Source organism: Notolepis coatsorum (assembly GCF_963971535.1).
Source record: "Notolepis coatsorum genome assembly, chromosome: 17".
In the NCBI taxonomy this organism is placed as follows: Eukaryota; Metazoa; Chordata; class Actinopteri; order Aulopiformes; family Paralepididae; genus Notolepis; species Notolepis coatsorum.
In genome coordinates this window covers 71,606,388-71,622,885 of record NC_140181.1, presented here as the reverse complement: position 1 = coordinate 71,622,885, position 16,498 = coordinate 71,606,388, and the positions used below count along the sequence as shown (strand labels likewise).

Below are 16,498 nucleotides of genomic sequence, written 5' to 3'. Positions count from 1 at the left end.
TCCCAGCCTCAAACCATTCACCTACTGTAAAGTGGTGACCATGAATGTATGACGTGTAGAATTTATGTGTAAAATTCTGAATAATAGAGCTTAAGTAGATTTGCTAAGCTATGGTGTAATTTTTGGGAGTGGGGGTTGGGGCACCTTTTAAATACATAATGGTTTGTGATAATTAAGGACCCCCCCCCCCCCACACACACAAATAATAACAAGTTCTAATTTGCACTATTCTGTTTTTGCCATACACAAAACTCAGCATGACACTGCTTTAAGATAAGATATTCCGTTATTGATCCCCTTGGGGAAATTCAGGCATCATAGCAGCATGGGGGAGGGGGGAGAGGAGGTACAGGTACATGTGATAGTAAAATAGAATAAAAATAGGCAGTGTAAACAATATAATTAACTCTGAGTATGCGCATGGGCAAGTAGGCAGTGTAAAAAGGTCAAGGTGCAGATGAGTGTATGTATGCCCTCTCAGTTATATTTGCCTTATACAATAAATATAGTTACAATATATATAATATAATATCTTATATATAATCTAAAAATGCTAAATATATGCTCTGATTGAGTATATATACAGTATATATACACATAAGGTGCAGTATGCATAAGGTATGTATGCCGTGATATACTTCATACTTTATTCATTGTCTGTTTAGGTAGTCCGTTTAAATGTGCCATTTAAAATTAAATAATTAAGTGGTCCTCGGAATGGTCACTTGCTTGACACCTGTTCTTCTTGGGTTGCCCTTCATATATTGGGAAGCCATTTTGAACCATTTCTCAATTATAAAGGGGTATTTTTTGTATCCAAAGCATAAAGGGGAAGCCATGGCCACATTGGCCACCCCTCCCCTCCCAACTGCTACACTGACCCACCGTTGACCTTATAAAAGCTCTTTGACCTCCACCTACAGAGAAATCCGCTAGAGTTGAAAGCCACTGTACACGCCAGATTTGAACCTGTGTCTTGCACGCACAAAACCAATAATCTATTGGCCTAATTCAGCCAATAGCAAAGCCTCCTGGTGAAGGGGGATTTTTTAATCTTTCATGAAGGGAGGCAGGGCTCTGTTAAAAAGCTTGGTAGTCAAATTCGATTTTAGATGGACTGGACTATATTTTAGATCCAATTTCACAGGAAGAATAGTTGCTGTGTGGGTGATTTGAGGGGATGAACAGGGTTGGTTGATTGATTGATTGAAAAGTTTATTAACAGATTGCAGAATGGGTACAGTACAGTACAGCTCAATACATACAATTGTTAAGAGGATGCAGACCTGAGAAAGACTTTCGTCTTGTTTCCATCAGGGTCCCCCATTAATAGACATTTTAGCTAGGAATTTTGGGACTAGGAAAAGGCATAGTCAGAAGTACAGTAGACAAACAATATAAATATGACAGATACTATATGGGTAGCAAAAAGAGAGTAGACATTAAATATGTTTGTTTCCTTTGCTCATTTTCAGTAAAACTACTCCAGTTTAGGGCAAATTCTGGGCACTATTACATTCTCAACCACTTGGCCTGTGAATAGGATGACTGCATGCCAATAAAAAGGGACAGTGGTAGAAAATGACCAGCCTAGGTAAAAGAACATTATAGTTTGATAATCATAACAAATGTATTGCAATGTTACTTGAGAGATAAGTGACTGTTCTCACAAGTTAGAACATTTCACTGCTCATCAAATTGGACGCAATGCATTCATCAATATACATGTTGGTGTACAGCTCGCTTTAGTCCGACTATCATTACAATCTAATGAAAAATGGCTTCCACTGGTTCTTAAAATCTTATGACAACTGTCCCCACCATATTTCAATGGCTCCTACTCCCCTCAATTAAATCTTGCTGTCTGCCAAACAATCAACGTTATTATAGCTAGCTATATTGTGTCCCATATACCCTTTCTGTAACGTCAGCTAAAACAGAATCTTGTTTCGCAGCTGCCGAGTTGTAAAAACAATATCTTTGTAGCGTATGTTTACATGGATAGATATTTGACGTGGTTGTTATTAGCTAGCTATAGCAGCTACTGCTGTTAGCCACTTGGCGGAACACACTCGTGTGTAGAGAGAGAGACGCAACGCAGTTTAGTGAAGTGAAGTGATGATGGTGACCCATACAAGGGTACCCTGCAAGGCAAAGTTGAGCTGCAAAATTTAGCTAGATACACGTCAGGAAAACGCCTGAAACTTCGTATTAAATATTTATTGGGGATATCAATTAAGTTTTCGGATGGACTGTTGGATGTACGATTTTGTGCAAACTTGCTGCAGCTTGAATGACGACCTCGCGTCAGTCAGATTCCAGGACAGAAGAGAAGCTAGCTTGCTATTAAGCCTTGAAGCTAATTTCGCAAGCAAGGAGTTAAAGCAAAAAAAAAAAGCGAGCTAACCTAGCCAGTGTAACTGAGCAGCTCGTTGCATCGACTTGATCGAGACCTTTGAATTCGGGACGTCGCTGGTTCGAGACTAATCGGACTCACATTTCTGCAACGGGTAAATCTGCGATACGCACGGATTGCTGGCTAACGCATTAAAGCTATCAGATCAGATCCCGTGGAGCAGCTATAGCCTCACTGTACAGCAGCACTTCCCCCACTCTCTCTCTCTCCCTGCAGCCGGCTAGCCACTGCGTTAGTCCGGTCAATAACATGAGACAACCATCACCGTGTTGGGGAGCTGTGCGGCTGACCGAGCTGTGCTGATGTACGAGGACTCGACGTTTTAATTGCAAGGTGAGTGGCTTTTCCGATCGGTGCTTTCTTTCAACTTCTTCAGACCAAACCAACCTGACCTTAAACCGGGTATAACGTTAGCTCCCGGCTAACAGCTAGCCCCACTGTGATGCTGATGGCTCTGTCTACGTGCTGGGCTACAACGTAACGTTATTGTGTTGCTAACTCGGCTAACGATTATTTATTAACATTAACTTCTTGTTTCACCGAATCATCAGTTGACCGTTTATTGAGATCAGCGGTTCTTTCTACTTTCCCTTGATGTCGTTTCGCTTATTTTGTACTTGTTGTTGTTGCACCAGTGGTGTGTTTAATGGCTAGGTTTTCTCCTAAACTGGGTAACATTAGCAGCTTGTCAGCAGGGCGCAGGCTAGTCCCCAGAACGGAACCGACCCTTTGAAGTCTGTGTTTACACTGTGCGAGAGCTAGCTGGGGCTAACATTAGCTTCCCAATGTTGCAATGAGATCAGCGACATGATCCTAGTTTTTGTTTTGTAGTATGGACGAATATGAATACATTACATTATACGCATGGTAATGTTATTGACTAACAACAGTCAATAGAATTAAAACGGGGCAGGACTACATTTGTACCACTTTGCGGGTAACGTTAGCTATCGTTTTAGCCTGCACTGGCCTTGGAAATTGGCGAACCTGCCAACTTCATTTTGACACAAAGTATGGGCAGAGCCCATTTTGATGTATGGCATTTTGATTTGCTAAGTTGTGGCTGGTACTCTTGAGTAGGTATGCATTTGCAGCTGTGCATTTTCGGTGTTGGAACCGCCCTGCAGTTGATCAAGATGTATTCAGCCAGTGTCCCATCTTTTACATTTCACTGTTAACATTAGGCAAGAACATAATTTTCAAGAGTGTTTGTCCTTTTAGTAGCTTGCTTGCTTAGATGTGTAATGTGTATTGTGTTGGTTGAAGGATCTTTTGGCTATTTCTGTCTTGGACAGTCCAGTCTTAGATTGGTGAACATTCACTAGTACTGTTTTTCTTTATTGTGTCTGGTTTCCCTGACCAGAAACGCGAGCGAGAGAGAAGTGATCTACCCTCTAATGATAATGCCACACAGATGTACAGTTCATTTGAGAATGAATTGGGATAAGACTGAAGAGGTGGCTGTGATTTACTATGTAAAATTGTACAATTTATAGTGTCTGATACCAATTGTATCACTCTAGTATATAAACCTGAGTTGGATCTTTAAGTGCAGTGTCTTTTCAGGCAGCAGTACATTGGTATTGCATTAAATATTAGAATCTTTAATGAGAACCCAATCACTTTGAGATATTAGTCATTTGTGTTAACAGATGGTAATAAAGTAATGTGAAAAACAAACAAACAAACTGGAATTATTAAATGGAGTAGTATCCCTCTTTATGAGGTGTACATTTTACTTTAGATATAGGCCCACAGAAGGAAACATAACTTGTCCTGGTTAGCAAACGTTAAGTGGTCCCTGCCATGTATAACCAGCAGCTTTCTTCCCCTCTTGAGTTATTTAATTATTGACACTCTTGCAGTAATGTTGGGCATAGGCTAAGCAGTGTCTTTGTCAGCTGTTACTTCACTATTAGTTGCATTTATTTTATATTTCTCATTAATCTGTTAATTCCCGCTGTTGAATGTTAAAGAGACATTTAAGAACAGTTTTATCATTATGTATTTGCGTAGCATAAACTTAATGAGTGAGTAATTTGGCCACTAATTGGCTACACACACTACTTTTATAGTTTTTATACGTTCTCATAGCATGACTACTAGTGGAACTACATGGTTTCAGGACAAAAAGATAACTGCTGCAACAGGAAGTTCTTTATATGGACATTTTCTTTTCTTTGTGTATCTTATTTTATTTATAAAAAACAACACCATTTGCATTTCACACAGTAGTTGTACCAGTTTGGATTATGCATTATGGGACGAACAAATATTTGTAGGGTTAATTAAATGATTTCTGAACGATTTCTGCGTTGTTTGTTACTATCGTGCTATTTTCATGAGTTTGAGATGAAGCCCGTTTTGCATTAGTGCTAGCTGGTGCTATTTTCACGAGTTTGAGACAAAGCTGGTTTTGCATTAGTGCTAGCCAGAATATGTGGTGTAGCGGAATCAACTAAATTGAGGACACATCAGCCTTATTTCATAGTTGGCTATATTGAGCAGAGAACAGATGGTGACTTGTTTAAAGTACACTAGGAAAGCTAACAACGTCATTGCATAATATTGTATGGCTAAGGTAGGGTTTTCCTTGCACTATTTAAGCTATGCTTTGCATAAACAAGCAATTAAGTTAATGGTTTATGGCAGTGGCTAGATTGTTATTTTGGCATACACATCGCAAAATAACTATCAGCTGGCCAACTGTAGTGGAAATCTGGACTGGCTGGATTTGATACTTTTAGGCTTTCAAGCTCTTTAAGACCAATCATCTTCTATTAACCCAAAAGTGTATTTAAGACTTGATATGGGAAAAAAACTAAACACATTTGGATATTGCCATATCGATGTGACACGCAATAACAAATGTTAGAACAATTCAAGTGTACTATTTCTTAGGACCTATGTGTAAGTGTACTGATAATGTAAATCACGTTTTTAAAATGACCAGGGAGATGATTTGCCCAATTTCACTATGATGTTTCTACTGTATTTTATAACAACTCACAGAGGGAGGTTAGCTCAGTATGAATTTACCTATCTCAAGCGCCGCCCTCTTTTCTTGATCCTCCAATCACAACTGTAGCTTCCCTTTTTCAAATCCCATTAATTCTACAACTCAATTCAAGTGATTTCAGGATTTTATGTACAAACTCAGACAAAAGGCACGGTAGGCACCAGGCGTAGGTAGTCAAAGTGAGTGGCTATTGCAACATCTGTAGAAAATGAAAAGATTGACATTCATTACAGTTGATATAACATATGCTATTATATGTTATCATACAAAGGTGATCAATACAGCTCTTGTTTTTTGTGTGTGAGTGGCATTTACCCCCCTCTCTCGCACACAGCGATGTGAATTTTGTTTCATTAGTGACATCATCTCACCGATGGCAACTTCAAGATGCATGCACCATGTTGGTGCTCCTTTGCGCAAATTCCAGCTGGATTGACTTATTTTAGATGGATCAATCCAAGCACCAGTGTTATCCCTGCTGTGTGTTCCGGGAACGTAGTGCTGTTTGTAAACACTGGCTTTTCATTTCATTGTTTGTTATTTTCTCGTTTTTTATTTTTACAAGCATCTTCTTTGTTTGTCTGTTCCAACTTCAGGCCTAGATCCCCCCCCCCCCTCATCTCATATTCACACATGACAGCTCTTTGTGTTGTGTAATTGCACAAGTTGATAGCGCAATGATGATTTGAAAAATGGTCACTTTTATGATTTAGATAGATCAGAAATCCAATTGATATTGCTGTTTTCTTGCTAGAAATATATATATATTTTTTAAATAAAAGTGAAGCACCTCTAGGACCGGCAATGTCACTAACTCATTCATTCATGCACTCACACTTAGCTGCCCTGCACCCTAGTGTCCTGCAAGCATTAGGTTGACACACCAACGTTAGTTTGCACTGTGAAGAATGGCTTATCACAATAACGTTACTACAACTGCGTGACAACAAACACTGAGTCCTGCTTACTTTTAGTAGCTCAAAAGTCATGGGAACAATGGCTCATCGCAGTAACGTTATAGCAAAGCTAATGATAACCGTTTCACAACTCATGGAAACTGGAAAGATGATACTAAACGTGTTGGCTATTTGATGATTTGGAGGAGAGAGAGAAAAAGGGAGAATACCTGGCATGTATGACACTTGTGTGTCCTGCTTTGTCTGTAAATGAACATTCACCATGTTCACTCTTCTGTCATGTTGCAGATCTCTCTCAAGGAGGTCAGAATCGGTAGAGGGGATGGACGAGCAGAAATCAAACTGCGAAGAAAATGACTCTGAACCAACAGGTACTGTTTCTCTAGTATACTCTGGGTCAAGGTGCATAAGCAGTGTGTTTAATAATAACAATGGAGAAGAGCTTTTTTAAACGATGGATCATAACTTCATAAAATGGATTGTGCTCTTGAGGTACATTCCCTCAAATGCTGATATGAATTAAATAAGTAAAATACATGTAGCTGAGAAATGAAAGGATGATTTGTGTTTTTTCCCCCCACGATAGATTTGATCTCTTGTAGGGTTAAAATTGCAAGAGGGAAGTATGATAACAGATTGTGGAGAATAGAGGAAAGAGGGCTGACCACTAATGTAAGCCAACTTGGATAGACACTCTTGGCACTTTCACAGTTTTAAAATTGCATTGAAAAAAGGTTTAAATGGGGATGTAAGGAAGGGACAGCATGAATAAATATTTTAGCGAAAAGCAATGATATCCCATTTTGTGAGGTATGCCCAATGTTTTGTTCTAAGCCGTTTTTATTTTTATATTTGTGTATATCTCTCTAGCTGATGACAAGGCCTCTGCCAAGCAGCCTCCTCTCCCCTCTGAGGCCCCACCTGCTGCAGAGGATGTGTCTGACCCTGCTGCCACTTCCAGCACATCAGTGTAAGTCCCTGATCAAGATAATATGAGAGCTTTACCACCAAAGAAGAAAGTTATTCTTGTTGGGGTTCCTTCCTACCGTCATGGCAAACCCATGGCAGTTGAAAATTGGGTTTTTGAAGGCTGTACATTTTGTGGGTAATGATTTGTATCTAAATATTTTTGGCAATGTTATGGAAAATTGTTTAACCAGTTAAAGGACCGTTAAACCCCTGTCTTAAACGAATGTAGTGTTTTAGCTGATCTTAGCTTACCTTCAAACTGCCATTGATGTTGAAAAAGGGTGTAAAATACTTCACGAGACTTGAAAGTTGCTAAGCGTATGTAACTCAGCATTCTGAAAACCAGTGTCATTTTTTCTCTCACGACACTCTACAAAGAAGCGCCGCATGGCAAACTTCTGCATTCTGTTTGGTGCACTTGTTATTAACTCCTGGGTGCTCGCGTTTACTGCATGAATTTTAATAGCTTGTAGTAGAGTAATTTAGTAACATTAGTGAAAATAAATTACACAAGGGAGAATGACATATTCCTAGCAAAAATAAATAAAGGAATTGAATTCGTTCTTGCATTTATCCTCTTTTCTCTGTGGTTCTCCAGGGATAGCGCGAGGGCTTGTGCTCTCTGTAACTGCGTGGAGCGCAGCCTGCACGGACAGCGGGAACTCCGACACTTTGGGCCATCTTCCGAGCGGCCGGCCCTGGAACCCTCAGCTTCCTCACTGCCAGGGCCTGGGAACGATGACCTGTCTTCCATCGGATTCTCCGACTCCTGTCTGGCAGCGCTCTTCGACGACACAGGTAGGACTCTGAAGTTTTGTCATATCTACAGTAGATATTGTATGTTATAAATGACCAAGGTTTGTATGCAAATGCATTGCTAAATGTATTGAAATTGGAAACAAAGTTAACTGATCCAACTGTAATGATGTGATCGAATTCAAAATTGATATTAATGAATTCATATTCAGGCGATGGAATAACAACAGTAGGATTCGTATTATTGTTGTTGAATGTTCAGTCAGTGAAAACGAGTAACATAAACAATGTTGGACGGTTTGCTGGTTAGCTGGCCAGCTAATATTAGCCTTGCACTTGGCAAGTTCACATTTAGCCCACCAGTTCACAGTAAATACAAAACGAAACGCAAATAATCATGCAGGGTAATTAGTTGGTTACAACCAGTCAACCACAGTGACCTATGGAAAGCTAACGCCCCCTCCCTCTCCTCTCCCTTCTGAACAAACTACCAAAATTGATCGCGGGTCCCTCTGTACCTGCGCGCCCATTGCACATTGAATGCTAACGTGATGCTGAAACGGCTAAAATACATGATAAAACGCAAGTATGAAGAAGACGAGTAGGTTACAGGTTCAAAGATGAGTTGAATTTGTCTGCTTTGTGAAAACACCCAACATCTAGTAACAAGGCCTATAGACGTTCCTCAAGGAGACGGAATAACTGAAAATACTGAATGGAGTATGTCCCATGTTTATCTCCTGCTAACAGTTTACTGACTAATATACAGTAAACCTGAGGTTCTCTCTGTATCTCTCCCACCCTTTCTCTCTCTTTGTGTGTGTGTGTGTGTCTCCCCCTCCTCTCTCTGTCACTCTTGTGTTCTCCCACCTGGATAATTGTGTGTGTGTGTCTCTCTCTATCTACCCCCTCTATCTTGCGCACTGTGTGTGTGTGTGTTGCCTCCCCCCTGTCTCCTACCTGGGGGAGAGAATTTAAAGCTGTGGACTTGGTGGTGATCAGTCTGTAGCCTGTTACATTATTATATTTGTTTATAGACTACAGTTGTTTTGTATTTTACAACATACATGGACTTTGTGCTGATAGGCCGTCTGTAGCCTAGGCTACTACAGGGACACTTGATGCATTTGAATTGCCGGGGGAAACCATTAATGACAATAATTATAAACTGCTTATGACATTGCCATATTTAGTTAAAGGTTGCCATGGTAATAGTAATACATTTCAGTAGCCTACCGGTACAGCATCCAGTACATGATCATGCTTTTTCATAGCTTGTAAATTACTTATTGGTAGCCTGATGTTGGGTTGGTTGAGTAATGGTGTGTTTTGTAACGTGGCTCTTTTTCTTTTGTAAAGTTGTTTTAGTCAATGTGGCTCCTGAGTTGGCCAAGTCAGAACCACTGGTCTGGTGTATTTAAACTTGACGGCTGCATTAGAGAACAGCAGCAATGGTTGTGTGGAGTGGTGCTGAAGTCGTATAATTTTACTGTGACGGGTCACAGAGAGGCGGAGGCAAAGAAGACGAGACCAAACGGTCCTTTTTATTGAGCATAAAGATACTCTCATACAAAACACCGGTCTTGCTCCAACCAGCTCAATTCACCAACTGAAACAAAACCCTAAAACCTAAATGAATCCCGAGCCAATAGAGCACACCCGGGACACACCTCCTCTTTGATGAGACACCCCAGGTGTGGTCAATGCCTCGTTAACGCACTTGGCATGTGGAGACAGTTGTCTCACCGACTAGCTGACTGCCAGCTGGCTTGTCCACATTTACATATTGAGTTATTTGTTCAGCAGGCGTCAAGTAATGTAACTTGTAACACGTTTTACAAAGTGCAGACGGGGAGAATGACTTGGCTGCAGCTTTGAAAAAAACGTCAGTCAAAAGATGAAACGTCTCGCCTGCTTCCCTGTCTCTCCTCGCTGCTCAGCACAGCAGACCGGAAACAAGTTCATCCAAACTTATCAAATCATCATTTTGGCCACAAACCTTGCTACAGGAGCTATGTCATCTTATCAATCATGACGTTCATTTTGGAAGACATTAGTGCGTTCCATAGACTAAAATAAAAATACATTAATCCTACTCACTCACTCACACTCGGTTAAACCTTTCGTTTCATTTTCGTTTCATTGTCATACGCGTTTTGCCGCGACGTCCTGCGCCTCGAGTCACACTTTCGTTTTTTTTTGTTTTTGTCACCTGAGCACACTGATGTAGTACACTGCCAAAGCAGTAGGTGGCAGTAGGTGGCGAACATGAAGGCAATTTCAACCAATCAGAACTTGAATGTGCCAATACACTTCCTGGTAGCTCCAGCAAAGAAAATGTCAACAAGGCAGACGCCTATGGGCGCCACCATCTTGCCTATTTACTCAATGCAGCAATTCTTTTTCAGCAAAGCCTAATAAAAGTGCAATAAACAAAACGGATACATTCACTGTGTGTTCTGCCTGTCATTTGTTGATGAAACAAAACTAACATCAACACAAGTGACCACCAAGAGCGGATAGTTTAGTCTAAAAAAAGATCGGTAGCATTGTTAGCTGCATGCTAACGTCAATGGAGTATGCCATTATAACAGTATAGCATTGTGGCTAGAAGCTAACGTTAGCTCACGCTATTTAGCCAGCACCAAACTGATGATATCGAGAGCTATCAGTAGTTAGATAACATTAGAGACAACGCTGTGTGTATTAAACAAAGGTGAATAGATGACTGGGCCATTTTGTTTAATGCTTGTTAAGTTGAAAGAGGAGCTTTGAGCTAACAGGATCTGATAGCTCACGTTAGCCAGCTGCTCATGCAATCGGTAATGCTAGCAGAATGAATGGATGTAAACTTTATTTAACATATTGCATATGGGTACAATACAATACGGCTCAATACAAACAATTGTTAAGGGAATGCAGACTGTTGTAGCTTGGACTGGGATCCTTATAACAATAACTTGACAACACATGGTAGCTGCAGCTATTTGGGACAGCTCTGCCTCTGTCCCAAACACACACACACACACACTCTGTTGTCACCGGAAGGGCACGCAGATGGTATCTACTGCGCATGGGCGTTTTCGCAACAACGGCTCATGCAGACTACACGCTGTTGTCGGCGCGTTTTTTAGCGGTTCTCCAAAACGCAAACACAATTTAGCGTTTCAGCCGTATCCACAAAAAAACGCCAAAAAACGCATTTCTGTGTAATAGGGACATGAAACGTATTCAAAAACGTATAAAAAAACGCCACAAAAACACCAGTCTAACCATGGCCTCACACTCACACACACTCACACACACGCGCGCACACACACACACACACACAAAACCTCTGCCCCTCCCATCTCTCTGTGCCAGTCCAGAGGCAATACGTAATTACAACTATCCAAACCGATGACAATAATTGTTTTGGGATTGCTTTCGATTATGAAAAGGCATGGATGGGGCTTGGGGGCTGGTGGTTATAATAGAGGATTCTAATTACATAAACGTTCAAATTACTTAGAACAAATTCTCTTTTATATTTGTGATGTTTATTGTCGTGAATAATCTGTAACTATAATGTTAGTGACATGGTCTAATTCACAGTCGTACTAGCCATCTACTATCAGGGGTGTAACGGTACACAAAAACCATGGTTCGGTACGTACTTCGGCTTTGAAGTCACGGTTCGGTACAGGTTTTCGGTACAGTGGGGGAACGTTTGGCTTTCCATGTTCCACTCAGGGGTGATGTAGTGTGCACTGCAGTAACTAATTGTACTTGTATGGCTGTCAACAAATATTCTATATTGAAATTAATTATCGACTTGTTAAAAAAAAAAGAGTGTGTGTTCGCCACACTATGAGGCTATGCTAAATTACAGGTAATCTCAGTGTTGTGTGTGGGTTGAACGAACACCCGGCCCTTTGCGCAAATTATATTTTGGGAAGGGGTGAACTTGGAGTTTTTTTTTTTTTTTGCGTTTATCGCTTTTCTGGTCAAGCATGACCGACAGATACAGGGTGAAACGGGATATAGAGCAGGGGAAGACATTCTGGCAAATGACGGCGGGTCCGGGAATCGAACTCTGAGTCCACCAGATCCGTGACGCAGCACAGTTTTCCCCGACGCAGAAATAGCGCCGAGATATGCGGTGAGCTACTGGAGCTCCCCGAACTTGGAGTTTTGAATAAAATTCTCCACGCCAAAAAAAAAAAGCTTCAAGTTTGTTTAATAGTTGTCATAGTAAAATACAGAATACTTTTCCATAAACAGTATTTCCCTAAACAATTACTCAAGCACTAGCACTACTTGAGTAATTCATGGGAGTACTCGATCTGGGAAAACATTACTCGTGCCCATCCCTACTAACCATCTACTATCAGCAGACGGTATACCAGCCACCTACAGTGACTAACAAGAAATTAAGCTTTGGGGGAAAACATAACGGAACAGAACATGTAGGAAACCTGGATTACACACAGCCCAACTTCCTTCCACTCTGTTTATAAGCAAAGTGATTAGATCTTGAGTTGATAAATGATTCATTGCAGTGAGAGATGATCCAGATGCTTTGGTTTCCGTTGGAACAGGGGGCTGTCGGGTCCATCACTGGTGTGCGGTTTGGTCGGAGGGAGTGAAGCAGGCGGAGGACGATGAGCTGGAGAACGTGGATAAGGCCGTTATCTCAGGGACACAGCGGGTAAGTACGGTCAGTCCTCGGAGAGAGAACGGGACACGCCGGAGCGGCCGGATTACAAGGCCGGGGGGGGAATTACTACAGACCTTCCATAAAATCTCACCAGGAAACACCGGTTTGTTTTCAGCTTTGTGAATACTGCAAAAGGCTGGGTGCAACCATCCGATGCCACGCCGAGGGCTGCTCGCGGTTCTACCACTTCCCCTGCTCAGCGGCCAGCGGGTCCTTCCAGTCCATGAAGCGGCTGGCCCTCCTCTGTCCGGAGCACATAGACAAGGCGGAGGAGCTGGGTAAGAGACCTTAGAGCGAAGCTATAATAATGTTCTGTGACTTTAATCAGTCGGGGCACTATTGCTGATACTTTGTTTTTACGCGCTACAGCTGGCGAGGAGGCTCGGTGTGCGGTGTGCGACTCCGCCGGGGAGCTCCGGGACCTGCTGTTCTGTACGGGCTGCGGCCAGCACTACCACGCAGCATGTCTGGAGATCGGCGCCACGCCCATCCAGCGGGCGGGCTGGCAGTGCCCGGAGTGTAAAGTGTGCCAGACGTGCAGGCGAGTCTGCCTGCCATGTGTTCCCAGACATAACTCTGTTCAAGCCATTTATAGGTTTAGATTTTGCATGATATTTACATTGCTGTTTTTTAAAGGCACAATGAAGTAGCATTTTCCTAAATAATAATGTATAGACTTATATATCCTTCTCAATCATCATGATTCATGACCCACTATACGTGTGTGGAGACCCTTCCCTCGCCTGTATTCTCATATTTTTCTGTGTTTGTGAAGTCTGTGGGTGTCACCTTTGTGTGTCAGGTGTGTAATAACCGTGCGTGTACAAAATGGCGGCTTGCTCGTAAAACTAAATGTTTCACTAAAATATATTTCTGACGATTGCGTCTGGGTGGCGCAGCGGACTAAGCGCTTGTCACCAACGCAAGAGACACTGGTACCGAATCCGGCTGTCAGCGTTGCCTCCGGCTTGGCCGGCCGTCATACTGGCTCGATTGGCAGTGTCAGCGGGAGGGAAGCCGGTGGGTGGGTCCGGGTCGTTGTAAACAGCGACTCCTACAGTTCGGTCGGGGCGCCTGCACAGCGAGGGAAGGATCTGGAGGGAGGTAGTGTGACCTTCCACACGTTACACTCTCCCAGGGAGAGTCCGCGCTGCCAGGTGAAAAGAAGTGGTGGGCTGGGTACACATGTGTCGGAGGAAGCATGTGATAGTCTCTGCCCTCCCAGACCGACGGTAGGGGGTAGAGTGCGCAACGACCAGGAAGGGGATTGGGAATTGGCATAATGACTAACATTGGGAGGGGAGAAAAACGGAAAAAGATGGGGGGGAAAAGATAATTAAAAAATATACATATATATATATATATATTTCTGACAACATTTAATGCGTGAAGTAGGCTCTGTGACCTGCAGCATCTAGTTTGACAGTTTGATCTGAATTTTGTGAGCCAGGTGTGCCGCAATGCCACCTTTTCAATGTTGTGTTTACTACAACAACAAATGCTACTCGTTGTGCCTTTTTAAAGTGAGTTTTGCTTCTTTTCTAGAGATTTTCAAAAGCTGTTTAAATTGGATTAGATAATTAGTAATTGTTGTGTCTATACTTTTCCAGGCAACCAGGGGAGGACTCCAAGATGTTGGTGTGTGACGCCTGTGACAAGGGCTACCACACCTTCTGTCTACAGCCAGCCATGGACTCTCTACCCTCTGACCCTTGGAAGTGCAGAGTAAGTATATGATAACCCCCCATGACCAAGGAACGGTAGTACGCCAGCCTCTAGCTATACATTTTCAGTCAAAACAAATGTTAGCGATATTTTTTTATGTTTTCTGAAAAACTCTTGTTTTGAAACAAGAGGAAACAAGGTTCATGTGGATGACCTCCTTTTCCGTATCGTCTGTTCCATCCCAGAGGTGTCGTGTGTGTTCAGAGTGTGACGCCCGTGGACCAGCGCTGCCAGGCTCGGCCCAGTGGTTCGACAACTACACAGTGTGTGAGGGCTGCCAACGTCACCGCAGCTCTGTGTGTGGCATCTGCACCAAAACTGCCGACCCATCTGTCACCTTGCAGCGTTGCAGCATGTGCCACAGGTCAGCCCAAGACACAGTACACTAGCTGTCCTCAGTTTGAGTTGAGGTGTTTTTTAATATTTTTTGCTCAATGCCTAATGAACACAAACCTTGCATGCTGGTTGCTGGTCATTTGTCACAGAAAGAAATAACTTATGTCTTAGTTAGGGTTGCAAATTGTAAGCACGTTCCTTACTCGATCATTGATAACGTTAGCGATCAATTAATCTAGTAATTGTAACAAAAAATACCAAATTTACCAAACGATAACAAATGTAGGCAGGACAGTAGCCTTACAGTGCCTTACAGTGGATTGCAAGGTCTGACATTGACCAAACTTGATATGCATGACCCTGGTGGGCTCTAGGTCAACTCCTGAAAAGGGGGTCAATGTCAGACTTTGCAATCAAAAGTTAGGGGGCTAATAACCCTTGCCATAATTTCAGTGCGCCCCCTAACTTTTGATTGCAAGGTCTGACATTGACCCCCTTTTCAGGAGTTGACCTAGAGCCCACCAAGGTCATGCATATCAAATTTGGTCAATGTCAGACCTTGCAATCCACTGTAAGGCACTGTAAGGCTACTGTCCTGCCTCACTTCCAGTGATGAAGCTAAGCTATGCTAACGGAGCGTCTATTCCCAAAGCTAAAATGCACGCACAGAGACAAAAAAGGTATGTATCTTCTTGTCTAACTCCAGGGAAGATGTTAAATAAGCTAATTTCCCAAAATGTTGGAGTTCCCCTTTAACTGTGCATCTTGGGTAGAAGGAAGAAGAAAAAAAACACGGCTTATTATTACCATGGCGCGCGGCATTACAAGCACACTGTGTAAACATGTCTCGTGGACAGACTTGGGTGATCCGCTGATCTGGAGTCGGACATGGCTCGCAGTCCACACACACAGACACACACACACGCACGCGCGCGCCCGCGCACACACACGGGCTCGCAGCCACACACACACTTTTCCACTCTATCAATGCCACGCCTCTGCTACTATCACTACTACGCAGTTTGTGTATTTCCGCATTTCACTTCCTGAAGGGGAGGGATTTCCACTCTCCATTGTGTACAATAGACGAGCGCCCTTTTCGACCGTGTGACATTGTTCATAAAGTTTGGTGCGCCTGACAAATTTACTGTGTGAATGCAGACGAACCAAATGATGAATGCAACAATGTTGCAACTTCACTACCAGAACCGCACCGAGTCCACCAAAACTATATGTGAAAGCACCCTCAGTTACATCAATATTGTGCATTTGTTTGTGTTTAAGTATTTAACTTCCACTATTGCCCATTTGGCCACTGTCTTTGTTATCAACCAGGAAATTATCACGTGAAATTCGTATTCAGAAAATCTGTTAGTTACAAGATTCTGTTGGCTAAGTGGTGTTGTACAATTTGATGGTGCAACGTTGGGGTTTGTAAATGGCCCCAGTGGTTAACACATTCATGGCCAACCACGTATATATACGTGTTTGGGCGCCATGCTTAACACATTGGGCGCCGGGGGTTGTGCCCATCATTGTACCCAGTCTGCCACCGTTGAAAGCCTATGGAGATGTTTACCTTCTTTGCAGGGCTATAACTTTTTAAATTTTATTGCTATATTGACATTACTATGGCCCATTCAACATTGATTATCCATCGT

At 42.4% G+C, this 16,498-nt stretch overlaps 1 protein-coding gene across 1 annotated transcript in view; it reads left to right on the top strand.

Moving 5' to 3' along the window:
* The first annotated feature begins 2,506 nt into the window (after positions 1 to 2,506).
* Positions 2,507 to 16,498, top strand: part of kmt2d (lysine (K)-specific methyltransferase 2D) — an 81,072-nt gene continuing 67,080 nt past the window's right edge. The window contains exons 1-9 of the mRNA XM_084333490.1: positions 2,507 to 2,749; positions 6,641 to 6,723; positions 7,223 to 7,322; positions 7,920 to 8,119; positions 12,658 to 12,767; positions 12,892 to 13,054; positions 13,146 to 13,317; positions 14,387 to 14,501; positions 14,687 to 14,865. Of these exons, the coding sequence (XP_084189616.1) occupies positions 6,675 to 6,723; positions 7,223 to 7,322; positions 7,920 to 8,119; positions 12,658 to 12,767; positions 12,892 to 13,054; positions 13,146 to 13,317; positions 14,387 to 14,501; positions 14,687 to 14,865 (1,088 nt within the window). The 5' untranslated portion in view covers positions 2,507 to 2,749; positions 6,641 to 6,674. The remainder of the gene's footprint in view (positions 2,750 to 6,640; positions 6,724 to 7,222; positions 7,323 to 7,919; positions 8,120 to 12,657; positions 12,768 to 12,891; positions 13,055 to 13,145; positions 13,318 to 14,386; positions 14,502 to 14,686; positions 14,866 to 16,498) is intronic.